The 26205-nt window shown below is 46.2% G+C and overlaps 1 protein-coding gene across 2 annotated transcripts; it reads left to right on the top strand.

Moving 5' to 3' along the window:
• Positions 1-869: 869 nt before the first annotated feature.
• Positions 870-26205, top strand: DNAJC21 (DnaJ heat shock protein family (Hsp40) member C21). Of its 2 annotated transcripts, none has more exons than XM_064140867.1 (12): positions 870-1030; positions 1404-1497; positions 3468-3588; positions 6582-6704; positions 18084-18388; positions 19918-20069; positions 20422-20509; positions 20754-20912; positions 22187-22226; positions 23830-24014; positions 24958-25030; positions 25732-26205. In XM_064140867.1, exons 1-12 carry the CDS (start codon positions 934-936, stop codon positions 25894-25896), a joined length of 1602 nt encoding a protein of 533 aa, XP_063996937.1. In that variant the 5' UTR covers positions 870-933; the 3' UTR covers positions 25897-26205. The 2 variants fall into 2 exon arrangements, with proteins under 2 accessions (XP_063996937.1, XP_063996936.1); XM_064140866.1 differs by having other exon boundaries at positions 24955-25030.

Here is a 26205-nt window from a genome sequence, read left to right as displayed (position 1 = left end):
ATCCAGTCTTTTCTTGAAGACCCCCAGGGACGGTGCCTCCACCACCTCCCTGGGCAGCCCATTCCAATGCCAATCACTCTCTGTGAAGAACTTCTTCCTAACATCCAGCCTATACCTACCCTGGCACAACTTGAGACTGTGTCCCCTTGTTCTATTGCTGGTTGCCTGGGAGAAGAGGCCACCCCCCACCTGGCTACAATGCCCCTTCAGGTAGTTGTAGACAGTAATAAGGTCACCCCTGAGCCTCCTCTTCTCCAGGCTAAACAACCCCAGCTCCCTCAACCTCTCCTCACAGGATTTGTGCTCCAGGCCCCTCACCAGTATGCTGTGATCAAAGCACCCCAGGACACACCTGGCCCTCCTGGCTGCCAGGGCATGCCCTTGGTATATATTCAACTTCCCATCAACACATCCACAGGTCCTGCCTCAAAGCTCGGTTCATGCAATGCCAAACGATGTGCATCTAATGAAGCACAAAAGAGTGGCTTCGGCCAAACCTGTGCTCTCTGTAGAGTAAAAGTGTCCAAGCAAAACCACCGCGGTAACATGAATAACCTGAGACAGAGGAGCTGCGCTGGCTGCACCACCTCTGAGCTCCGGAGCGTTCGCGGAAGCCTAGCACGGGACATTCGGCTATTTGACACCGGGGGATGACAAAGCCAGGCCCCGGGCGCACGCACGGGCACCGCAGCCTGCAGGCAGCCGGGCGAGAGGGCGCAGGCGCTGTGCCCAGGCAGGCCGCAGGCGTGCGGAGGCGGCAGCTGCTCCCGGCGGAGCCCGCCCCGCCTGCCGCCGCGTAGCTCCCCCTGGCGGGGGACAGCGGCAGGACAGGCTCTGAGCGGATGCGCCACGGCGGGCCCCGCCTCCGCCCGCTGCCCTGGCCGCGCCGCCGGCCGGCGCCTGCCCGCCGCGAGTTGCCGCGCCGCCGCAGCCATGAAGTGTCACTACGAGGTGCTGGGGGTGAAGCGCGACGCAAGCGAGGAGGAACTGAAGCGGGCGTACCGCCGGCTGGCGCTCCGCTGGCACCCAGGTAAGATAGCGACGCCGGCCCTCCGCCTGTGGGGCCCGGCCGAAGGCCGAGGGAGAGGGCCCGGCCTGCCTCTGCCCCGCTTGGCTCCGCAGGGCCCTGTCTGTAGGGGAGAGAAGCTTCTTCTCCTCGTAGGCGGCTGCGTTCGGTGCTTTCCCCGTGATGCCGGTACGGCACCGGCTGGGCCGCCCCGGATCCGCTGGGAGAGGCTGCGGGAAGCGCGGCCGAGAGCTGCGTCCCGGCCGGCAGCGTGTCGGTGACTGGGGCGGCGCCATCGGCAGTGCTCGCCACACGATGGCCGGCGTCTGAAGCGGCGCTGGCGGGTGCTGCTCGCCCTGTGTGCGATCGCTTACAGTGTCCTTACGTTGTCTTACAGATAAAAACCTAGAGAACACGGAGGAAGCAGCAGCGCAGTTCAAACTAATCCAGGCAGCGTATGATGTCCTCAGTGACCCCCAGGAAAGAGCCTGGTGAGCAGTGTTGCATCTGATCAGCGCCGGAAAAAGGCTTTTTAAATTCGATCTCATCCAGGACTGCACTTTTCTCTGGGTATTGCTGCGACTCAGCACGGACCTCTGTGTCAGAAGCGGCCACTTCGCTTCAGGCTGCTCAAATAGTTGGGACCCAAGTAGTGTGTAGCCTTTAAAGCACAGCTGAGCACCCACGCCTTCCTTGCAGTGTTTGGAGTGGTAGTACTGAGCTGGGTGCTAAGGGGTCATGCTGTGGGGACATGTTGGTGTTGGCTTTCGCTCCTTCTTCCCAGAGCAAGATAGCAAGTGCATGTTAGCCTGTACAAGTGCCCCTGGCCATAGTCCTTCCTGCTTTAGGGAGGAAGAGTCAGCATCATTTGCAGGTGTTCAGTATTGCCGTTGATTGCTACAGGTGGTAAGCCTTGATATATGTGTGTGAGTGTATTTCTGTGTCACTTCAGGACAGAGGCACTGAGTGCACCCTCAGCAAGTTTGCTGATGACACCAAGCTGTGTGGTGCAGCAGACACACTGGAGGGAAGGGATCCATCCAGAGGGACCTGGACAGGCTGGAGAGGTGGGCACAAGCCAACCTCAGGAGCTTCAACAAGACCAAGTGCAAGGTCATGCATCTGGGTAGTGGCAATGCCAAGCACAAATCCAGGCTGGGCAGTGAGTTGCTGGAGAGCAGCCCTGAGGAGAGGGACGTGGTGGTGCTGGTGGACAAGAAGATCAACACAGGCCAGCAGTGTGCACTTGCAGCTCAGAAAGCCAACCAGATCCTGGGCTGCATCAGGAGAAGTGTGGCCAGCAGGTCGAGAGAGGTGATTCTCCCCCTCTACTCCCTTCTGGTGAGACCCCACTTGGAGTACTGTGTCCAATTCTGGAGCCCCCATGACAAGAGGAATGTGGACATGCTGGAGCGTGTCCAGAGGAGGGCCACTGGGCTGATCAGAGGCCTGGAGCAGCTCTGCTATGAAAACAGACTGAAAGAGTTGGGGCTGTTCAGTCTGCAAAAGAGGCTTCCAGGTGACCTCCTTGTGGCCTTTCAGTATTCTGAAGGGGGCCTACAAAAAAGCTGGGGAGGGACTTTTCAGTATATCAGAGAGTGACAGAACTAGGGGGAATGGAGCAAAGCTGGAGGTGGGTAGGTTCAGAGTGGACGTGAGGAGGAAGTTGTTGAGCATGAGAGTGGTGAGAGCCTGGACTGGGTTGCCCAGGGAGGTGGTTGAGGCCCTGTTCCTGAAGGTGTTTAAGGCCAGGCTGGATGGGGCTGTGGGCAGCCTGATCTAGGGTAGGGTGTCCCTGGGCATGGCAAGGGGGTTGGAACTAGATGACCCTTGTGGTCCCTTCCAACCCTGACTGATTCTATGATTCTGCAGGTTTAGTGGGTGTGGTGGTGGTGAGTTGACAGTTGTACTGGATCTTCAAGGGCTTTTCCAACCTTAATGATTTTATGACAGCTCTAATTTGACATGCCAACAGACATCTCTTTTAAGAGATTGCTACTTCGAATGTGCTCTGTAGCTTGTTTTTTCAAATGGGCTGAGGCATCTCCCAGGTTATGCAGCAAATATACCTGCACTGATTGGTCTTAAAGTAGAAGAACTGATTTTCAGTTTTAAATGCTAATGTGTGATTTGGATTGGGTTTTTTTGGTGCTTTCTTTTTTGTGTGTTGGATGATTTAAATAATGTCCATTTCTGAGAGTTTATTGAAGCATCTTGGTCAGATGTGTTTGCTAGCTGCCTGTTAAGAAATTGCTGCTATAGTGTAGATAAAGCAAACTAAATAAAGATCAAGAGAGAATATTTAGCAAGCTTATCTTTTTTATCTGTGATGACTTGGAGTATGGGACACAAATACCAAGCACTGGGCTAAGCTGAACATTAAGGTAGACTGTGTTAGCTCGCCAGCACTGAGGAATGTTCTGTGTCTCCACTTGCTTGATACTGTGTATTTTTTTGTTAGGTATGATAATCACAGGGAAGCTCTGCTGAAAGGAGTCGATGGAGACTACCAAGATGACACTTTAGATCTGCTACGCTACTTCACTGTTAGCTGTTACTCTGGATATGGAGATGATGAAAAGGTAAGGAGTTACTTCATCTTACATGAGTCAGTTTAAATTTCCTGAAAAGTGCTGACATTTGCTCTGCACTGAAAATCTCTTTGTGGATTAGTTGCACACAGATAGCAATAATAATTAGTTTTAGGAAAACTTGTGTAAACAGGAACGCTTCAATTCCTGCTTCTGGTCCAACAGTTGCTTGGTCTTGGTGTCCAGCTGTACAGCTACTGAGTGTGTGCATTATTATGTTATGTAGTGAAGCATTCCAGCACTTTGCAGTGTGGCCAGTAGGATGAGGGAGGTTATTCTTTCCCTGTACTCAACACTGTGTCCAATTCTGGGCTCTTCAGTTCAAGAGAGATGAGGTGCTGGAACGTGTCCAGAGAAGGATGACAAAGCTGGTGAGGGGCCTGGAACACAAACCCTATGAGGAGAGGCTGAGGGAGCTGGGGTTGTTTATCCTGGAGAAGAGGAGGCTCAGGGGTGACCTCATTGCTGTCTACAAGTACCTGAAGGGAGGCTGTAGCCAGGTGGGGGTTGGCCTCTTCTCCCAGGCAACCACCAATAGAACAAGGGGACGCAGTCTCAAGTTGTGCTGGGGGAAGTCTAGGCTGGATGTTAGGAGGAAGTTCTTCCCAGAGAGAGTGATTTGCCATTGGAATGGGCTGCCCATGGAGGTGGTGGAGGCACCATCCCTGGAGGTGTTCAAGCAAAGCCTGGATGAGGCATTTAGTGTCCTGGTCTAGTTGACTGCATAGGGCTGGGGGATCGGTTGGACTGGCTGATCTTGGAGGTCTCTTCCAACCTGGTTGATTCTATTCTACTTGAAGTATCTATAACCAGCTGGAATGCTTCAGACTGAAAAAAAGAGGTGGCAATAAAACAACAGTCCTTGGGGAAGGTTTGCTTCCTATAATTGAACTGCCTGTTGGATATTTAAGATCCTCATCATAACCTAAAAAACTCTATATGATTAGAAAAAAAAACTGCTGGAGAAAATTCTTACCTGTCTTTGTATTACTATACTAGGAGTAAGTTGGTAACAACAGAGAAGGGCTGGTAGGAGATGTGGCAGTGGGAGGCTGCCTGGGGTGTAGTGATCACAAGTTAGTGGAGTTTTCAATATACAGGGAGGTAGGGAGGCACTGCAACAAAACCTACACCTTGGAAGTTTGGAGGGCAAACTTCAATTTGCTTAGGAAACTTATTTCCGAAGTCCCCTGGGCAGCAGTCCTCGAGAACAAAGGGGTCCAGGATGGTTGGACATACTTTAAACAGGAGCTCTTGGAGGCACAGGAGCTGGCAGTTCCCATGTGCCGAAAGATGAGCCGCAGGGGGAGGCGACCAGCCTGGATGAGCAAACAGCTCCTGAAGGAATTGGGGGAAAAAAAGAGGGTGTATCACCTCTGGAAGGAGGGGAAGGCTTCTCCTGACGTGTTTAAGGAGGTAACCAGATTATGCAGGAGAAAAATTAGAGAGGCTAAGGCCCAGCTAGAACTTAGGCTGCCACTTCCGTGAAAGTTAACAAAAAGCACTTTTATCAATGTATCAACGCTAAAAGGAAGGGCAAGAAGAGCCTCCACTCCTTACTGGACCAGAAGGGGAACACTATAACTGATGATGAAGAAAAGGCTGAGGTCCTGAATGCCTTCTTCACCTCAGTTTTCAACAGTAAGGAAGGAGGAGGAGAAGAATGGCCTCTTGAACTGGGGGATGGGGTCGGGGAGCGGTGTGTTCCCCTGGAAATTCATGAAGCATTAGTTCAGGACCTGCTGAGCCATCTGGACACCCACAAGTCCATGGGACCAGATGGGATCCATCCCAGGGTGCTGAGAGAGCTGGCAGCTGAGCTGGCCAAGCTGCTCTCCATCATTTTCCAGCAGTCCTGGCTCACTGGAGAGGTCCCAGGAGACTGGAAAATGGCCAACGTGGTCCCCATCCACAAGAAGGGTCGGATGGAGGAACCTGGGAACTATAGACCTGTCAGCCTGACCTCAGTGCCGGGGAAACTGATGGAGCAGGTTATCTTGGGGGTGATAAGAGCGCACCTGAGGGATGGCAAAGGGCTCAGGTCCAGCCAGCATGGGTTTAGGAAGGGCAGATCCTGCCTCTCCAACCTGATCTCCTTCTATGATCAGGTGAGCTGCTTGGTGGATGTGGGGAGGCCTGTGGATGTGGTCTGTCTGGACTTCAGCAAGGCCTTTGACACTGTCCCCCACAGCAAACTGCTGGCTAAGCTGTCAGCCCATGGCTTGGATGGCAACACTCTGTGCTGGGTTAGGAACTGGCTGGAGGGCTGGACCTAGAGAGTGGTGGTGAATGGTGCCACATCCAGCTGGCGGCTGTCACTAGTGGTGTCCCTCAGGGGAGGTTGCTCTCTTCTCTCAGGTGGCCAGCACCAGAACAAGAGGACACAGCCTTAGGCTGCGCCAGGGGAGATTTAGGCTTGAGGTGAGGAGAAAGTTCTTCACTGAGAGAGTCATTGGACACTGGAATGGGCTGCCCGGGGAGGTGGTGGAGTCGCCGTCCCTGGGGCACTTCAAGGCAAGGTTGGATGTGGCACTTGGTGCCATGGTCTAGCCTTGAGCTCTGTGGTAAAGGTTTGGACTTGATGATCTGTGAGGTCTCTTCCAACCCTGATGATACTATGATACTATGAACTTAGATGTTTGGAACTTCTCAAAACTTCATCCTCTGCAACCAGAAGGTTACCAACATCTTCAGCATGCTGAAATGTCTTGTTTTAGTTTAGATTTGAGTACAGATCCTTGATGTGTGTGACAGAAACTATGTGATAGAGACAGAAATAGAAGGAATGAGAGAGAATGGGAGCTTAATTCAGAGAGTCTTGCTTACAAGGCCTTTGCTCTGATTTTGAGTTGCTGTTGCAGAATTGTAGTATTTCTCCAAAATACAGTACTGTAGCTTAGCATTTGTGCATGTGTTACTGAGCCATGAGTAGAATGCTTTGATTTTTTTTTTTTTTTGTTGGTTTGGGTTTTTTTTCATTTCAGGGATTCTTTACAGTCTATCGACAAGTTTTTGAAAAGATTGCAAAGGAAGAGGTGGAATATATGACCCAGGAAGATATTGAAGAATTCCCTATGTTTGGAGATTCCCATAGTGACTACGATACGGTAAGAGCATGTGTAAAACTGATCTGAAAGTAACACAATTAGGTCATTGATGTGTCTCACACTGAAGTGAAAGGAAAGGCTTCTGCTGATCTCTAAGGTGAATACGAAGCCAGGTGTCTGCTGTCATTCCTACTACTATAGACCAATGCTAGAAGGAAGTGCTTGTGTTAGGATTCATCAGGTGAGTTAGAATTGTTATTTCCTGTTGGAGTATATTATTAGCCAGGCTTTTAGGGCAGATTGTCAGACAAACACTTTGCAGGGCTAGCAGCTAGTTATGACATTGAAATGTAAGTGTAGTACAAGGCCTACAAAGCAAAAGAGCGGATGTTTTCTTTGCTTCCTGATAGAAATAATTCACCAGGATTTTAATTTAACTTAAATTCCAGAAAGAGCTACTGAGATTTTTTTTTTAATTATATGTGTCTTAGCTTATTTGGGAAAACTGCATAGCACTTACTGCATAACACAGCCTTTAGGGAATGGTAGATGTGGTGGTTGGCCTGCCATGTGAACTCTAATATTCCTGTCATCTACAGTTATTCTGTAGTAAAATTTAATTTACAAAGCAAGAAAACAAAATGTGTGGGGGACACTTGTATTCTTGTCTTCTGGTGTGCCAACTGTTGTATTCTGTTTGGCTTACTTCAGCAGTGAAATAACAGCACTTTGCCCAGTGAATAACAGCACAATATGGGTGTATTTAAATGCTGCTCCTAGTCTGTTACTTTTCCCTTACACTTTAATAGATTATACTGGATGACAAATTATTTGTGAAATTTAAATTGGTACATACCTTAAAAGGCTTGGCTGGACTTGGAAACAGCTGCAAGTCAAACTAAGAAGTGTCAGAACAAGTGTTGGAATAGCAGATGAAATGATGGGGCAGCTTAACAGAGGGAATATTTTTTCAACGGAGGAATATTTAGTGTCTCTGAAGCTGCTAAAATCTGTCTTTTAATGAAGTTAGCTCAAAACATCTTTAGGTAACTGCTTGTTTTGAGACCATAGGATAGATCAGATTATAGACCCAGTTTTGTCAGTTGATACCTGTAAAAATGGCTGGAATTCTAGCACTAACATGCTTTGACATTGGCCTTGTTCAGACTCCTGTGGAAGCAGAATGCTCTCTTTCTTAAAAGGGATTCATAGGACTGTTCTGAGAGACACAGCATCTGTTGAATGGGAAGCTCATTATCCCTGTTATATTCAGACAAATTACACTGTCAAGGGTTTCCAGCATTGCAGTGCTCACTGCTCAGTATGAAGGCTGAGGACAGCCTTGGCTGTAGCTACCATGAGATGTTGGAGTTCAGGATCTTGTGTGGTAGCAACAGAACGCTACACAGGATTGCAACCCTGGACTTCAGCAGGGCCAGCTTTGGCCTTTCAAGCAATTGCTAGGGGAAATCTCATGGGACAAGGAACTGGAAGGTAAAGGGGCCCAAGGTAGTTGGTTAATATTCAAGGAACATTTCTTCCAAGCTGAAAATCTGAGCATCCCAGCAGGTATGAAATCAAGAAAGAGAGCCAGGAGGCCGCTTTGGTTGGGTATTAATTGGCTGAGGGAGGAATTACAAAAATAGAATTATTTTTGGTTTTGTTCTGGAGCACTCCACATTCTTTTCTTCCCTCCCTGCCCCTGCAGGTTTGAATGGGGAGGAGAAGGCCGTGTGAAACTGCTTTCCCCACCCCTGCCTTTCAGGCTTGAAGGGGAAAACAGCAAAAGGCGCCTTTCCACACGTCCATTGACCTGTGTGGAAGCCTGCCCTGGAATCAGTCTGTTGTTTTTTGTGCCCAGTATAAAGTGGCAAACGGACACTTTGTCTAGAAAAGGATAAATGGACCAAGGGAGAAGGCGAGGACGTTTCCACCTTGAAAGAGTTCCCTTTGTGACAGAGCTCCTGACAGGACAGATTCCTGCCATGACAGAATTCCCATTTTGGACCGTCCCTGCTTTTGGATGGCTTCTACCTTTTTACACGGCTCTTGGTTTTACATCATCCCTGCCTTTGGACAGTTCTCCCCACTTTTGCACCATTCTGTGCAAACTTGCAGGCTTGGAAAGTCCTGGGGTCCATTTGAGAGAGCTGCCAACGGCAGCTGGACCCGGCTACTCTCAGACCATACAGCAGCCAACTTCCTGGCTGCCTTCTGGTCTGGGGAGACCCTAGCAGTTTGGCTCTCCCCTGCTGTTGCTGAAGCAGTGTTGCTTCCACAAATCTCTATTGTGGTGTCTGTGTTTCAAGACATTTCTGAGTTTGGCAGCTTTACCACTTGCCCTGGGCTTCTGCTGCGTGGATCTACACTATTGGATATTGCTTGCAATGTCAGAAGGCAAAGAGAGTGATCAAGAGAGTGATTTGCCATTGGAGTGGGCTGCCCAGGGAGGTGGGGGAGTTGCTGTCCCTGGAGATGTTCAGAAAAAGAATGGATGATGAACTTTGTCTAGTTGATTGGAAAAGGCTAGGTGCTAGGTTGTACTGGATGATCTTGGAGGTCTCTTCCAACCTGCCTGATTCTGTGGCAGCCAAGCCACAGAGAAATCCAGCAAGGGATCATTGCCCAATACCTATTTCACCTTTGTAAGTAAAGCCTGCTGTTCCCTTAATTCTCTGCTCAGCCTCATAGACAGTGGGGTAAAGCTGTGTTTGTAGCTTAGCCTTTTCCATTTCCTGACTTCCTAAATCTCTACATTTGTCCATAACCTCCTTTTGAAGAATTTGCAATCAAATTGGAACCTGTAAATAAACCTAAACTAGTTTTGTATGTAGTTTGGGAGTGGGATTTTCAGGAAAAATAATTATATTTTTATAATTCCTGACTGGGCCACATTAATTTCCTGCCTCCACGACAATTTTCCCAAAAACCCTGCCCCCAAACTATATACAGAACTAGTTAAGGCTTATTTACAGGCTCTAATTTAGTCAGGAATTCAAGGGATGATTGTGGGCAAGTTTAGTGATTTAGGAAAGCCAGAAAATGGAAAAGGCTAACTTAAAACACAGTCTGAGGAGAGAATTAGCCCTCTGATTACTATCCCTTATTAGTTATACAGGCAGGGAATGATGAGATTAATAGCAGAGGGCTAAAAGCTATCAAAAGGGACTTTAAGACACTGGGGAAAGCAGTTGAGGGAGCAGGGGCACAGGTAACCTTTTCATCTTTACCCTTAGTCACAGGCTGGAATGCAGAGATGAATAGGAAAGCGTATTTGATGAACAAGTGACTCAGGGGCTGGTGCCTCCAACATAACTTTGGATTCTTTGATCTTGGGGAACTTCATCTTGCCACAGGTCTGCAATCAGCAGATGGGATACAACTATCACAGAAGGGGAGAAGGACCCTGGCACATAAGCTGGCTGGGCTTGTTGAGAGGGCTTTAAACTAGAATGGAAGGGGGAGGGGGTTAAACATGACAGCACCAGAGATAAATCAAAGGGAATTGAGGATGGTAGGCTAGAGCTAGGAGTAAAAGCAGCAGCCCAGCTGAAGTGCATGTACACTAATGCACGCAGTATGGGTAACAAACAAGAGGAGCTGGAAGCTCTGGTGCTGGAGGAAAACTATGATGTTGTCACCATCACTGAAACGTGGTGGGATGGCTCACATGATTGGAGTGCTGCAATCAATGGCTACAGACTCTTCAGGAGAGACAGGCAAGGGAGAAAGGGTGGGGGAGTGGCACTGTATATTAGGGATGCTCTGGATGTCATGGGGGTAGAAATCAAAGATGATCAAGTTGAGTCATTATGGGTGAGAATTAAGGCAACGGCCAACAAGGCTGATATCCTGGTTGGAGTCTGTTACAGACCACCCAACCAGGAAGAAGAGGTTGATTTATTACTCTTTAAACAACTGGAGGCTGCCTCAAGATCACCTGCCCTTGTTCTGGTGGGCGACTTTAACCTACCAGACATCTGCTGGGACTTAAACACTGCAGAGAAGAAGCAGCCTAGAAGGTTTCTGCAATGTGTGGAAGACAACTTCCTATCCCAGCTGTTACGTGAGCCTACCAGGGGGGCAGCCCTGCTTGACCTGCTGCTCACAAATAGAGAGGGGCTGGAAGGGGATGTGGTGGTTGGAGGCTGCCTGGGGTCCTGTGACCATGAAATTATTGAGTTTTCAATACATGGAGAAACCAGGAGGGGCATCAACAGAACCTCCACACTGGACTTCCGAAGGGCAGACTTCAGCCTATTTAAGGAACTAACTCAGAAAGTTCCTTGGGAAATAGCCCTTGAAAACAAAGGGGTTCAGGAAGGTTGGAGCTGCTTCAAGAAAGAACTCCTGCAGGCACAGGAGCAGGCAGTGCCACTGAGCCAGAAGATGAGCCAACGAGGGAGGCAGCCAGACTGGATGGGCAGGGAGCTGCTGAAGGAATTAAAGATTAAAAAGAGAGTGTATCACCTTTGGAAAAGAGGGGAGGTGTCCCAGGAGAAGTTCAAGGAAGTTGCTAGGTCTTGTAGAGCAAAAATTAGAGAGGCAAAAGCCCACTTGGAGCTCAGGCTGGCCACGGCTGCCAAGGAAAATAAAAAGTGTTTCTTTAAATATATGAATGGCAAGAGAAGGGCCAAGGACAACCTCCAGTCCTTGTTAGATAGAGATGGGAACATAGTGACAAAGGATGAGGAAAAGGCAGAGGTGCTTAACACCTTCTTTGCCTCAATCTTCACTAGTGGGACAGGTTGTCTCCAGGACAGCTGGACTCCTGGAGTGGTGGATGGAGTCAGGGACCAGTACAGTCCCCCTCTAACCCAGGAGGAAGCAGTAAGGGACCTGCTGCGTCATTTGGATCCTCACAAGTCCATGGGACCGGATGGGATCCACCCTAGGGTGCTGAGAGAGCTGGCAGCTGAGCTGGCCAAGCCACTCTCCATCATTTATCAGCAGTCCTGGCTCACTGGAGAGGTTCCTGAAGACTTGGAAGCTGCCAATGTGATACCCATTCACAAGAAGGGTCGTAAGGAGGAGCCAGAAAACTACAGACCTGTGAGCCTGACCTCAGTGCCAGGCAAGGTCATGGAACAGGTAATCTTGGGTGCCATCACAAAGCACCTACAGGATGGCCAAGGGATCAGGCCCAGCCAGCATGGGTTTAAGAAGGGCAGGTCCTGCCTCACCAACCTGATCTCCTTTTATGATCAGGTTCCCTGCCTGGTGAATGTGGGGCAGGCTGTGGATGTAGTCTACCTGGACTGCAGCAAAGCCTTTGACACTGTCTACCACAACAAGCTCCTGGCCAAGCTGGCAGCTCATGGTTTGGACAGATTCACTCTGTGCTGGATCAAGACCTGGCTGGATGGCAGAGCTCAGAGAGTGGTGGTGAATGGTGCCACATCCAGTTGGCAGCTGTCACTAGTGGTGTTCCCCAGGGATCAATGTTGGGCCCAGTCCTGTTCAATATCTTTATTGATGACCTGGACGAGGGGATTGAGTCCAGCATCAGTAAGTTTGCAGATGACACCAAGCTAGGAGCAGGTGTGGATCTGTTGGAAGGTAGGAGAGCCCTGCAGAGGGACCTGGACAGGCTGGATGGGTGGGCAGAGGCCAATGGGATGAGATTGAACAAGGCCAAGTGCAGGGTTCTGCACTTTGGCCACAACAACCCCAAGCAGCGCTATAGGCTGGGGACTGAGTGGCTGGAGAGCAGCCAGGAGGAAAGGGACCTGGGGGTACTGATAGATAGTAAGCTGAAGATGAGGCAGCAGTGTGCCCAGGTGGCCAAGAGAGCCAGTGGCATCCTGGCCTGCATCAGGAACAGTGTGGCCAGTAGGACAAAGGAGGTTATTCTTCCCCTGTACTCAGCACTGGCCAGGCCACACCTTGAGTACTGTGTCCAGTTCTGGGCCCCTCAATTCAAGAGAGATGTTGAGGTGCTGGAACGTGTCCAGAGAAAGGCAACAAAGCTGGTGAGGGGCCTGGAGCACAAATCCTATGAGGAGAGGTTGAGGGAGCTGGGCCTGTTTAGCCTGGAGAAGAGGAGGCTCAGGGGTGATCTTATTACTGTCTACAACTACCTGAAGGGGCATTGTAGCCAGGTGGGGGGTGGCCTCTTCTCCCAGGTAACCAGCAATAGAACAAGGGGACACAGTCTCAAGTTGTGCCAGGGTAGGTATAGGCTGGATATTAGGAAGAAGTTGTTCACAGAGAGAGTGATTGGCATTGGAATGGGCTGCCCAGGGAGGTGGTGGAGGCACCGTCCCTGGGGGTCTTCAAGAAAAGCCTGGATGAGGCACTTAGTGCCATGGTCTAGTTGATTGGTTAGGGCTGGGTGCTAGGTTGGACTGGATGATCTTGGAGGTCTCTTCCAACCAGGTTGATTCTATGATTCTAATTTAAGGGAACAGCAGACCTTACTCACAGAGGCAAGGTAGGAAATTGGCAATGATCTCTTCCTGAATTTCTGTGCATGTCAGCAGCCTCCTGAAACTGCAAGTTATATCACATTTAACCACATTAAGAGCAAGTTGGACAGCTTTTACCTCAGCAAATTGACTGGATTCACCTTCTCCATCTCTTGCTTCAGTAGCTGTCCTGGTAGGACTCCAGACTGCTGACTTCCATCTTTGCTTGTTCCCAACAAGATGACATGAACCATCTGTAAACAAAGCATAGTTCATTTCCTGATTGGAGAGATCACCATAGGGAAGAGTTTCTTCAGGACGGGTTGCTCTTTCCTCTGGAGGTTTGGTACAGTCTGTGCCTTCTGGCCAGTTGGTGATCACCTCCACCAGACCAGGTCGATTGAGATTACCCATTTGTGCTTGTTGGATTACCAAAGCCATCCACTTAGACCAGGTTGCATCTGTGGCATGATGTGGTGATGAACTTTGAACATCCAGTTTAGAGCTGGCAGTCTAGGAGCTAAAAGCAATTGTGACTCAGTTCCAATCATTTCAGAAGCTGCTTTCACTCCTTCATAAACTGCTAGTATCTCTTTCTCTGTTGGGGTGTAATTTGCCTCTGAACCTCTGTAGCTACGTCCCCAGAAACCAAGTGGACAACCATGTGTCTCATTTGGAGCTCTCTGCCAAAGGCTCCAAGTTGGAGCATTGTCACTGGCAGCCGTGGATATAATGTTCTTAATGTCCGGACCAGATCTCACAGGTCCCAAGCCCACTGCATGGACTACTTCTCGCTTGATCTGATCAAAGGCTGCTTGTTGTTCAGGTCCCCACTCGAAATTGTTTCTCTTACGAGTCACATCATGCAGAGGCTTGACAATCTGACTGAAACCAGGAATGTGTAGTCTCCAAAATCCCACCACACCAAGAAAAGAAAGTGTGTCCTTCTTACTGGTGGGAACAGCCATGGTAGAGACTTTGTTAATCACATCCTGAGGAATGTAACGGCGACCATCCTGCCACCACACTCCCAGAAACTGAATTTCTCTGGCAGGTCCTTTGACCTTGTCTCTCTTAATGGCAAAACCTGCTTGCAACAGAATGTCAATGATTTTGTTACCTTTCTCGAAGACTTCCTCAGCAGTTTGGCCCCACACAATGATGTCGTCGATGTACTGGATGTGCTCTGGAGCTTTACCTTTCTCCAGTGCATTGTGGATGACTGAGTGTCAGATGGTTGAGCTGTGTTTCCACCTCTGAGGCAAACGGTTGAACTGGTACTGGATTCCTCTCCAGGTGAATGCAGACTGAGGCCTGCACTCCTTTGCTATGGGAATATAGAAGAAAGCATTAGCAATGCCTATGGTAGCATATCATTTAGCCTCCTTCGATTCCAGCTCGTACTGAAGATCTAGCATGTCCAGCACAGCTGACATTCCAGGGAAGGAGGCTCAGAGAGGATCCCATTGCTGTCTACAGCTACCTGAAGGGAGGTTGTAGCCAGGTGGTGGTTGGTCTCTTTTGCCAGACAACCAGCAATAGAACCAGGGGACACAGTCTCAAGTTGTGCTGGGGTAGGTCTAGGCTGGATGTTAGGAGTAAGTTGTTGCCAGAGAGAGTGACTGGCACTGGAATGGGCTCCTGGGTGAGGTGTTGGAGTCACTGTCCCTGGAGGTGTTCAAGAGAAGACTGGATGAGGCACTTGGTGCCATAGTCTAGTTGACTGGATAGGGCTGGGTGATAGGTTGGACTGGATGATCTTCAAGGTCTCTTCCAACCTGGTTGATTTTATGATTGGATATGGAGGTTTTAATTTTCTCCTTCAGTTCTTTCATGGTATCTTTTATTTCTGTAGTCATAGTTTTTATGGCAGAGATTAGGGCAGAATGCGACAAGCTGTCATCTATCTGCCCCACGCTGGGCACCAAAAAATAAAGCTGTGATGGTTTGGCAGTTAGACACCCCTCCACTCTTATGAAATCACCCAGAATAGGCTCAGCCAGCTGGAAGTTAAGGAATGAAGCTTTATATTCACAGCTTAGCACAATATACAAGCAGGTATTTACAATATATTACAAATATATGCAGCTATATACAGAAATAGGCAAACTCAAAGTAATACCGAAGCACAACAGCCCTCCCAGAAACCAGAGTACTCAGGAGGGACTCCCAACCACCCTTTCACCTTCTTTCCACCTCTCTACCTTATCCCAGAGTCTCTCTTACATACAAAGTTGAGTTTGGAGGATCGGCAAGGAGGGTTAGAAGGGGAATGATTATTTGGGTTACACAGGTCCAAGCAGAAGAGACACACTCCAGCAGACAGAGATACTGTCTTATCTGTGTTTCTGTCCTTGCTTTTATACATCTCAGCAAGCCTATGAGTGAAGCAGACATCACCATTGTTTCCTTCCACAGCCTACAATCTAATTCGTCTCATTAAAATATTCTATTTAGCCTGAAACCAACAAAGTTCCTGTGTGTACTAACGTAGGGCATTCTGCCTTGGCAGGATGTTGGACTCTATGATCTCTGAAGGTCCCTTCCAGCCTCTAAGGGTTTGTGATTCCACAATAAGGGAAAACTTTTCAACTGGAACAGGCTGCCCGGAGAGATTATTGGCTTGGCTGTAGTTTAAGTCTCCCAGAGACTCAAATACAGTTAATAGAACAAGTAACAGTTTATAGGATGCCTTTCCCTCTCTCTCCTTTTTTTTTTTTTTCAAAGAAAAGGAATTAGATGTAGAGAGGAAAAGGTAAAACACACCCAAATAAATAGTCTCACTTTGATTTGGAAGGCAAAAGAGAAAATTTAATTAATAAATAAAAGGTATTTGAGGTAGGGGAGTTACAAAGAGGTGTAGGGAAGGGACAAAGAAGACACAAAATACATATATATAAAACCAAATTGATGGGTATGGGTTTGTCCACCTCGTGCACTGATGGCCACATGGTAAAAAAAGGAGCAGCAGGAACAGGAAGGTGGTCCTGTCAGGCAAGGAGGCAGGGCAAGAGGGTGAAATAGAAGGTTCCTCTGATTTTTGTAGGGGGCTAGACAGAAGTGGGAGTGAGCTAAGCACTACACCTGGAGTAAGGTTGGGACCCACCCCCATGGAGGAGTTAGGAGGACCTGGGGTCAGGGTCAAGACTACTCCGCTAGGAGGGTTAACCATTTACAGTTATGGAATATCTTTCTCTGGAGGCATTCAAAACCTGTCTGGATGTGTTCCTGTGTGACCCATTCTAGGTGATCCTGCTCTGTCAGGGAGATTGGACTAGATGATCTTTCAGCCCCTAACATTCTGTACTACCATGATTCTGTGGGAGTGTTTGTGGGAAAAAGAGAAGAGTTTTAGATGGGAGCTACAGAACTGTACAGAGGCTTCAAAATCTTTGGCGTGAACACCGCTTGATATCTCTAAGTCTGTGACTTCACATGACTCCATGGGAAGAGACAACTCACAGGTCAAGTACAGAAACAAGCCATCAGCTTCAAGTATAAGTAAGCAAGCAAAACAAAATCACTCTGGGAGTTTAGGAGGTGCTGCTGTACTGTCTCCTGGGGAAAGCCAGAGATATGCCTGTATTTCAGGTTGCTGCTGAGGTGGGGAAGGTTTTGGCTCATACACCCAGTGAAGGAGGGGATGATTCCTCTCATCACTTGGTGGTTTTGCATCATTTTGCACAGAAGATGCCCACTGCTGAAGCAAAAGTCTGGGACACAGAGTCTAACCTCGCTTAGGCTATTGGATTAAATATGAGTATTTATTGGCTATTATCAGGATTACTTTTTTCTGATAGCAGGGAAAAACTGTATTGCCTTGCCTGCTGGAAGTCAAAGCCATGAAGATAGGCCATTAGAGGTTAGTGCTGAGGTGCTGTCATACTCTATGTGAATACCAGTGGCAGAAGAAGGAGGATTAACTAGAATGAGAAGTATTAAACTGTTAGGTTAAATATTTCTGTGTGGTGTTCTGAAGTACAGACAGCAGTACATGTAGGATTAAGTATTAGAAAGACAGCTTAATGGGTCAAGTAATAAGAGAGCTCAAGCATATCTTGCCTCTTGAATATATGGAGTGCAAAAGGTTAGTAAATATTTGGAGAGTGATAGAGAACAAGACCAAAAATAATTATGATGCAATTTTGTTAATCCAATATTTGCTTATTAATAGTAAAGGAGAATAAGAAAAGCTAATTTACTGTTTCTTCTACTGTGAGAGCTAGAGGGCATCATTTTAACATGCAGACATATAATTTGCTAACAGAACAGGAGTAATTGCATCTTTATATAGCCCCTTTGTAAACTGTGCAAGTCGCAGCTCCATGCTGCTGTAAATGCCAACAATTTGTGTTGGTTAATAAAAGAAATACAAGAAATAAAAAATAAATTAATTAATGGAAGAAAAATCCATTAAGGGCTATTAATTTCTGTCTTGCACTGGGTGCAGTGAGAATATACAGGGAAGAAGTAACATTATGTATGTGTGTTTTGTTGCTCCCCTGGTCATTGGCTGCTGCTCCTGTGACTCCCTTTCGTTGTAGTGTAGGTGATGGGTGTCAAGCAGTATGTGCAGATGCCTGCTTGCAGACTGGCCATGGCAGGGGAGTTGGAACTGGGTGATCCTTGTGGTCCCTTCCAACCCTGACTGCTTCTGTGATTCTATGCATATCTGATACTGATTGTGCTTGCAAACTGCCTGTCTGATTCTGATTGTGCTTTCCAGTTTGGCAGGAAAAATGCAGCACATCTGAGTAACTGGATACTAACGTCAACGTACTCCAGTCCTGCAAAGGGATGTTTTTTATGAGCTGCTGTTTGGAATAATTCAGACAAGATTTGGCATGGTTCATAATTTTAGGGAGGGTTCTCTGAACCCTCATGTGATTTATTCATACTCTAAGGGAAAACTGTGGCCTGTCTAGAAGACACAAAACTGCTACAAAAGTCCTGGATTATTGGGTTGTTTGTTTTCCTTTTACTTCCTCCAAACAAGTGACTTGTTAATGTTTGGGGGTTTTTTTACTTACAGGTAGTGCACCCTTTCTATGCATATTGGCAGAGTTTCTGCACTCAGAAAAGCTTTGCTTGGAAAGAAGAATATGACACACGACAAGCCTCAAACCGCTGGGAGAAAAGAGCCATGGAAAAAGAGAACAAGAAAACAAGAGATAAAGCAAGGAAGGAGAGGAATGAACTGGTCCGTCAGCTAGTAGCCTTCATCCGTAAAAGAGACAAAAGAGTGCAGGCTCACAGGAAACTTGTAGAAGAGCAAAATGCAGAAAAAACTAGGAAAGCAGAGGAGTTCCGGAGGCAGCAGAAGCTGAAGCAAGCCAAGTATGTAAATGTAGAACAAATATTTTCTTTTAAACTTGGAGAACCTGCCCACGAGGATACCCTACGGAGTCTCATAACAGCTCCACCATCTCTTTTAAGCATTCATGAAAATTTTATGTGTTAGCTTTGGTCTCAACGCTGAGCTTCTTAAAATTCGAGTGCCTCTGCATCGTGCTGACATGCAGTGATACAAGGTAACCAGGGAATAATTATCTGTGTGTGCTGCTGGTAACCGGCTGTAGTACCACAGAATCCAGCGTGCTTTTACTTACCTGGGAAAACAACATGAAATAATTATCATACTTCTCCTAAAGAAAAAAAAATGCATGCTTCTGCCAGGCAACCAGCAACAGAACAAGGGGACACAGTCTCAAGTTGTGCCGAGGGAAGTATAGGCTGGATGTTAGGAGGAAGTTGTTGGCAGAGAGAGTGATTGCCATTGGAATGGGCTGCCCAGGGAGGTGGTGGAGTCACTGTCCCTGGAGGTGTTCAACAAAAGCCTGGCTGAGGCACTTAGTGCCATGGTCTAATTGACTGGCTAGGGCTGGGTGCTAGGTTGGAGTGGATGATCTTGGAGGTCTCTTCCAACCTTGCTGATTCTATGATTCTATTAATGAGGGAGCATAGGACTATGAGAACCTGGACTTAGGTCAGCTTTATCTGCTTTGGGACTCAACTTCCTGAAAAGGAAATGGGAAAAATTAACTAAGTTTTGCTCTGCCTTTTGGCTTTTCAGGAAGGACCCATTAGCTGGACTAAATGCATCTGTAATGCTTTCACTTTCCCCAAAAATACGTAGAAGGAAGATGGCATCTCTTAAATGTAACCACAGTTTATTCTTCCAGCTAGAAGAGCCTTCTGTCTGAAAATGGGAGGAAGGAGATGAAATTCCTAACCAAAAAAATGCACTCGCAAGCTAACTGTATATTGATTAAAATTATATCATAATAATCCACATATATGGAACATATAATGTGCAATTTATGGGTTTCTGTTTTTTTTTTGTGAAAGGAAGGATTAAACACAGTTATGTTATTATATTATTACAAATGGCTTGATAACTCTTGAGTCCAGGAGCCAGTTGGAGCAAAATTCAGCTGTACTGTGGTTCACTGATTGATAACTTGGGCCACACTGAGATTTAGAAATCTGAGCTGCTATGTATTCATAGCACAGTAAAGGCATAAGGTACTTGTGGCTTTTATGGTCCTGTACTCTTGGTGGATGTGAATTTTCAAGCAGGTAAAAGCATCTGTACTGCTTTGAGGGTTGAGCTGACTCTCCTTTTATCAGCTTGATACCATACCTGGCATTTTCAATCTGAAATTCAATCTGGACCCACACACGTTAATGCCTCTTTTCTGGGAGCTAACTGCTTTTATTTTCAGGCCCCACAAATGATTGTTACATTCAAGATGTTCCTCTGAAGATACCAGGGCAGAGCAAGTTATCTTTTAAATAGTACTGTTCCTGTAGTTCTTCTGTGGTGGAGGCAATGTCGAAGTTACTGTGTTACTCTTAACTTAAAGGCTTGCTGAGCAGTATAAAGAGCAGAGCTGGATAACTATGTCAGATCTGGAGAGAGAGCTGCAAGAGATGGAGGCACAGTATGAAAAGGAATTTGGAGATGGATCTGATCATGAAGATGAAGCAGATAAACAGGAAATGAAAGGCATTGAAGGTATGGGGTATCAGGAGGTGTTCTTTATTGAGTCATTGCAGCCTGAGTATTGGCTTACTGCACTTAAAGCCCCAGATGCACAGTTCTGACTATAGTGGAACTCCCTGACTCCAGCAGAGAGTTGGCAGACTAACCTGGCCCTTTATGGTGTTTTGCATTGAACATGAGAAGGCAGCAAGCTGCAGCTATTAATTTATGCTAACATACCATTTGATGCCATGCTCTTGATAGGTCTGTAGCACTAAAGAAGTTGCATGTCAGTGTTATGACTATGTTCTGGGGACCTTAAGAGCAGCTTACTCAAATATTGCTCATCTGACTTTGTCTCTCTGATCCCCACTGATCCCTTCAGACAACCTGAATGATGAGACTGCAGAAGCTGAATTTGTTGATGGTCTGTACTGCCCTGCTTGTGACAAATTGTTAAAAACTGAGAAAGCGTAAGTGCTTGCGATTGGGGACTTGGGGAGGGGGGGTCTTGGGTTTAAACTTACTGAAAAATGGATTCTGAAGACTTTTCTAACTTCACACGATGGTCAGTGTTGTCTTTCCAGTAGAGACATTGTCAGGGCAGAACTTTCCATGCTTATTAGTGATGGATGATGGGCCTGTTACAGATTTATAAGTGAATACTACAGGACTTGCTCAGAGCTGCCTGAAATATTGAACTGATGTTCTCCACAGCATGAAGAATCATGAGAAATCAAAGAAGCATCGAGAGATGGTTGCACTGTTACGACAGCAGCTGGAAGAAGAAGAAGAGAAGTTTCCCGTGTCGTTGGATTATACAGATGGAACATGTACCAAAGAGGATGAAGAAACAGAAGAGATGCCTAAGCAGAAGTACTTTTAACTGTTTTTACTTTTATTGTGACTAATGATTTAGTAAGTCTTGGAGGCCCTGAGAAAGGACCTCATGTTGATTTACAGTTGTGTTGTAACTCACACTATTGTGCAATTTGAAACATTTCTTAGCATCAGAGTTCTGGTAAGATGTATTAGCATGACTGAGTTCAAATGCTGCACGGTAATACTCTTTTTTCCTCTGCTTCTTAAAGCTGAAAGATAAGGAAAAGTAGTGATTGGTTTTTTTTTTAAGGGATACTTGCACAGGTTTTGTGTTTGTTGATTTTGTGCTTTCTGTCAGTTGGACGCTGGGATACATATTGAAATGAGTGTGCTGCAAATCAGAATGGATGAAGTGGCCAAGAGAGCCAATGGAATCCTGGCCTGCATCAGGAACAGTGTGGCCAGGAGGACAAGGGAGGTTATTCTTCCCCTGTACTCAGCACTAGTCAGACCACACCTTCAGTACTGTGTCCAGTTCTGGGTCCCTCAATTCAAGAGAGATGTTGAGGTGCTGGAACATGTCCAGAGAAGGGCAACAAAGCTGGTGAGGGGCCTGGAGCACAAACCCTATGAGGAGAGGCTGAGGGACCTGGGGTTGTTTAGCCTGGAGAAGAGGAGGCTCAGGGTGACCTCATTGCTGTCTACAACTACCTGAAGGGACACTGTAGCCAGGTGGGGGGTGGCTTCTTCTCTCAGGCAACCAGCAACAGAACAAGGGGACACAGTCTCAAGTTGTGCTGGGGGAAGTCTGGGCTGGATGTTAGGAGGAAGTTGTTGGCAGAGAGAGTGATTGGCATTGGAATGGGCTGCCCAGGGAGGTGGTGGAGTCACCATCCCTGGAGGTGTTGAAGCAAATCCTGTCTGAGGCACTTAGTGCCATGGTCTAGTTGATTGGCTAGGGCTGGGTGCAAGGTTGGCCTGGATGACCTCGGAGGTCTCTTCCAAACTGGTTGATTCTATGATTCTATTCTAAGTAAGTTGCACGGCTTTCTTCTTTTCTTTTGAACGTCCAAAACATAATAACAGCTATCTCACCTAGTATCTTCACATTCACTCTGAGCAGAATAAACACTTTGCTAATTGCAGTGAGTATGTTAGGAGAACTGTAGTTTTCATTTCAGACAGATTTGTGATTACTGTCTCTTAAGTTACAAGGACATCAAGGTATCAGGTTAGAGGATAAACAAAAACATAACTTTGTACTTTTTTAAGGAATTTTTGTCTTTTTTTCTTGCAAAGAGGGCAATTTAAAATTCCTATCTTTACAGACTCTCAAAGAAGCAAAGGAAGAAAAAGAAGACAATGATGGTATGTAGTCACATAATGATATCAGGGAACTTTATAACCCAGTTTTGCTATGTCCTAACTTAACTGTTTTCTGTCATGAACCCAAAAGTCACTTAAGACACAAAGACTGTTCTCAGATCTTTTTAATTCTTCTTAGACTGAAAAGTGACTGTAATTATGATTATATTTTGTTATTATAATCTCAAAGACTTTGTTCTGCTTGTGTAGATCCTAATAAATGTGATACTGGCTCTAAAACAGTTACAGACTGACGTGTGAGGAAGACAGAGGAAAAGTGGCAGTGGGAGAAAGCAAGGACTCGATCAGAAAGCAGCATTAGCAGCCCTGTTGTTTGGTGGTCATTTTCTGCTGTGGTTGCTGGAGTTCGTATAATGTATTGTTTCTTGATCTCTAACTATGGGAGCAGAGGGTTGGGGGAAAGTGGCACATTAGTGGCGTTGTTGTGACGCTGCTTGTTGGAATGAACTCATCCCTTTCACCTCAACTATAAATGTAATGCAATCTGTTTATAGTCTGGAACATGACTCTGCTGACAGCAGCACTGTCAGCTGTTTCAGGCTTGAGTGACAGCCGTGGTGAGCATATTCTTTTGTCTGCCTTCCTCAAGGCTGATCCTTCTGAAGTCTCGAGTCTTCTCTGTTCACTACCTCAGTCCTAGCCGTGTCCCAGTGAGCTACCTGTATCAAGGTGCTGCTTCTCCCAGCCTTTCCCAAGATGGTCTTCTGTTTTCCTCCAGCCTATCTCATCTAGTATTCTCTAGTTATGTGTTCACCTTCTTTGCCCTCTCCCACATTATAATTATCACTCACCTTCAAGAAACACCTCTTGAGATTTTCAAGCAGCTAAATTTTTCTTGCTTCTCTTTGACTTGTATTGCATAATCCAATTCAGTATTGGCTTGACCTTCTGGTTACCACTGAGGTTGTCAGGCTTCTGTTGTACTCTTGTTTCCTCAATCTGAGGTTAGGTCTTCTCACTGTACGGGTTGCAGATAGGCACTATGTTGTCTGTTCTGTCAGTTTGATGATGTGGTCTTCTGCAGCCTGTCCAGAAGGTGTCACTCTTGTCATAGCAGGAGCTGGAACCTTGTGCAAAGATTTTTCTAGAAATGTAATCTCGGTCCTCTAACAAGCTTTATGCAGTGCAGGGAACCACTGATTTTTGTTCTCTTTTTGTGAGAGTCGATTAGTCTGTTAGCTGAGACTTTGCAGGAGGTACTAGAAGTGATAGAATTGCATTTATGTAGTGTGAGATCAAGTTTGTTTCCATGCTGCTGACAGCTGAGATGTTTAACTTTCAGGCATGCTTAGGGACTGATCTTTTGCCACACTGGGTGTATTAAGTCTACTCTGTCTTCTCTCTCCCATAGTTTTAGAGGCTGTTTTATTGGTGTTCCCGTTATCACTGGTGGCCTCATATTTCAAAACAGGAAGCTAAGGTTTTACTTTTTAAAATCTAACTGAAAGCACACAATAAAATTAAGAAGGTCCATGGCTTTCTGTTCTCCTAACCCATCCATGTTTGATGTAAATGAGTATAATATTATAAACATAATCACTCATGATCTTAAAATAGTTAATTAGCATTTCTTCTGTTTGGACAGACTTATGAGGACTCCTCTGATAAAAGTGCTGATGAAGAAACAGTGGAACAAAAGGAAGTGCCCAGAGTGGACAAGGACTTAGCGGAAGAGCTGGTAAATGATGGCCAAAGATGTGCTGTGTCAGAGGACACAAGTGCTACAGAAGGTGTTGCCCAAGTGAATGAAGCAAAAAGTGAAGTGAAAAGGTGTGTGGATTGCAGTGCTGCAGTCACCCTGTCATTCTGTGTCACATTTGATGCTGTCACGCATGTCTGGGGGCAACTACTCCACATCAGAGTCAAGCAAATGTGATACCAAACAGGTACTGTTAGGGTCTACTTTGGAAGTGGCATTTGCAGACTCTGCAATGACTGCAGATTTCTGCCACATGACTTTACCAGTAGCTGATTGATATCTCTCTGAGTTGTGAGATCAATATTTGATCACAAAAATCAAATTTCTTTAGTTTTTGCTGAAAATAGAATCGTTCATAGAATGCAATGTATTGGAAGGGACCTCTGGAGGTCATCTAGTCCAACCCCTCTGCAGTAAGCTGGGACATCCGCAACTGAGGGGTCATCAAGCCTGATCTTGAATGACTCTAGGGGTGGGGCCTTCACCATCTCCCTGGACAACCTGTCCCAGTATTCCACCACCATCATAGTAAAGAACTTCTTCCTAATGTCAAATCTAAATCTTCCCTTCTCTAGTTTAAACACCATTGCCCCATGTCCTCGTGCTACACACATTTGTAAATAGCCCTTCCCCAGCTTTCTTGTAGGCCTTTCTTGTGGTGCACCTTAAAGTACTGGAACCTCGTCTTCTCCATACTAAATAATCCCAGCTCCCTCAGCATGTTTGCAGCCATCTGATCACTTTTGTGGCCCTCCTCTGTTCCCTTTCCGTAAAGTCCGTGTCCTTCTTGTATTAAGCACTGTGTCCTGAATTGGATGCAGTGCTCCAGGTGAGGTCTCACCAGAGCAGACAGGCAGAATCATTTCCCTCGACCTGCATTGTATTATGTACTTTCATTATATTGTGTGAAGGAAGAACAAGGGAGAGCAGTGAAGACATTAATTATTGAAACCTGTCAGAAGCTCTTTTAATGTTCCTGTGCACAGATCTTGGTTTCTCTTTGTCTGTCAGCAGTACTAAGCCTAAAGGGAAAAAAGCCAAGGATGCAAAGAAGTCTGCTAAGGCATCTTCAGAGCACCCTGCAACGGTATGTCAGTTAACGCTACTTAAAGGCTGATGGTCCCGTTACTACAAGCAGGCTTGGTTGTTTGGTTATCTCCAGTGCACAGACTTTGTTTCAGTTTATTGTTTGTTTTTTAATACTACAGGTGTTTCTAGTTTCTGATAAAATCACAGGGATAGGAGACTGAAACAGCAGCTCTTGTCCTCACAGAGTAGGACTGGATTTTACTTCTGAGACTTGCTGAAGCTCTGTATCCGAGGCAGTTCACACCAAGTAAATTAAACAACTGAAGACAGAGCTGTTGTCATCATGCAGGTGACAGGCACTACAGTTTGCATCTTTCCCAATACTGCTCTTTCTCAGAGCAAAATCTTGTAATAACTGCAGTTAAGACATAACTAAATTCACTAACTTTCAGATCCCAAAGTATTGTTTGTATAGCCAGATGAGATCAAAAGTATTCTTTATTCTGAATTAGATTTGCAAGGCTTCTGTTCTTGGTTGTACTTAGTATTCTTTAAAATTCCAAGAAGTTATACTTGTTACTGGGTTTTTTTTTGGTAGGTACATGTTTAATTGTTAACTGGTAATGGAGAGTTTGTGATTAAAACAAACAGCTTAGTCACTTTTCAGTGTCTGAGAGAAGTTGTACACAAACTGGTGCATGATCTTTATTACATATTCCATATGAATGTCAAATATTTGTGTTTTTTTCTTCGTTGTAGCATGAAGTTCCCATCCATTGTGTAACTTGCAACTGTGCATTTCCATCTCGAAATAAACTGTTTGAACACCTGAAAGCCACAGGACATGCAAGAGCAGCACAAGCACCAGCTGTGAATGGAGCTGTAAACACCAAAAACAAAAAAGAGAAACGTAAAAACAGATAGAACTTTGTGACACTCTTCAGAAGCATACATGAGAGCTCTCCCAGAACTGAAAGGTGCACATGGCCTGTGTTCTGAATCCCACAGAAAAGGCAAGTTCTGGTTTTTCTGGGGGGAAAGAAAACGAAGATGCAACGAAAGGAATGTTATCTTGTGGAGGAATCTGCACTTTATCAGCCTTTAACGACTCTCAGCAGCGCTCACACTGGGGATGGGGATACAGTAACTTAAAGCTACTCCCCTTGCATTCCTTTAGAAACCTGCATGGATAAAGTACTGAGACAGAGGAAATAATAAATTATTTTAACATTT

This window comes from Pogoniulus pusillus, chromosome Z (assembly GCF_015220805.1).
Source record: "Pogoniulus pusillus isolate bPogPus1 chromosome Z, bPogPus1.pri, whole genome shotgun sequence".
Lineage (NCBI taxonomy): Eukaryota > Metazoa > Chordata > Aves > Piciformes > Lybiidae > Pogoniulus > Pogoniulus pusillus.
Note: the sequence above shows the minus strand (reverse complement) of the source record. Positions and strands in the feature narration are given on the sequence as shown.

Excerpts from the sequence above, each read along its gene's own strand:
- DNAJC21 (XM_064140866.1), top strand. The coding sequence starts at position 934 with ATGAAGTGTCACTACGAGGTGCTGGGGGTGAAGCGCGACGCAAGCGAG. Across the intron at positions 1,498-3,467 it reads GACCCCCAGGAAAGAGCCTG|GTATGATAATCACAGGGAAG; the intron begins GTGAGCAGTGTT and ends TTTTTTTGTTAG. Across the intron at positions 6,705-18,083 it reads CCCATAGTGACTACGATACG|GTAGTGCACCCTTTCTATGC; the intron begins GTAAGAGCATGT and ends TTTTACTTACAG.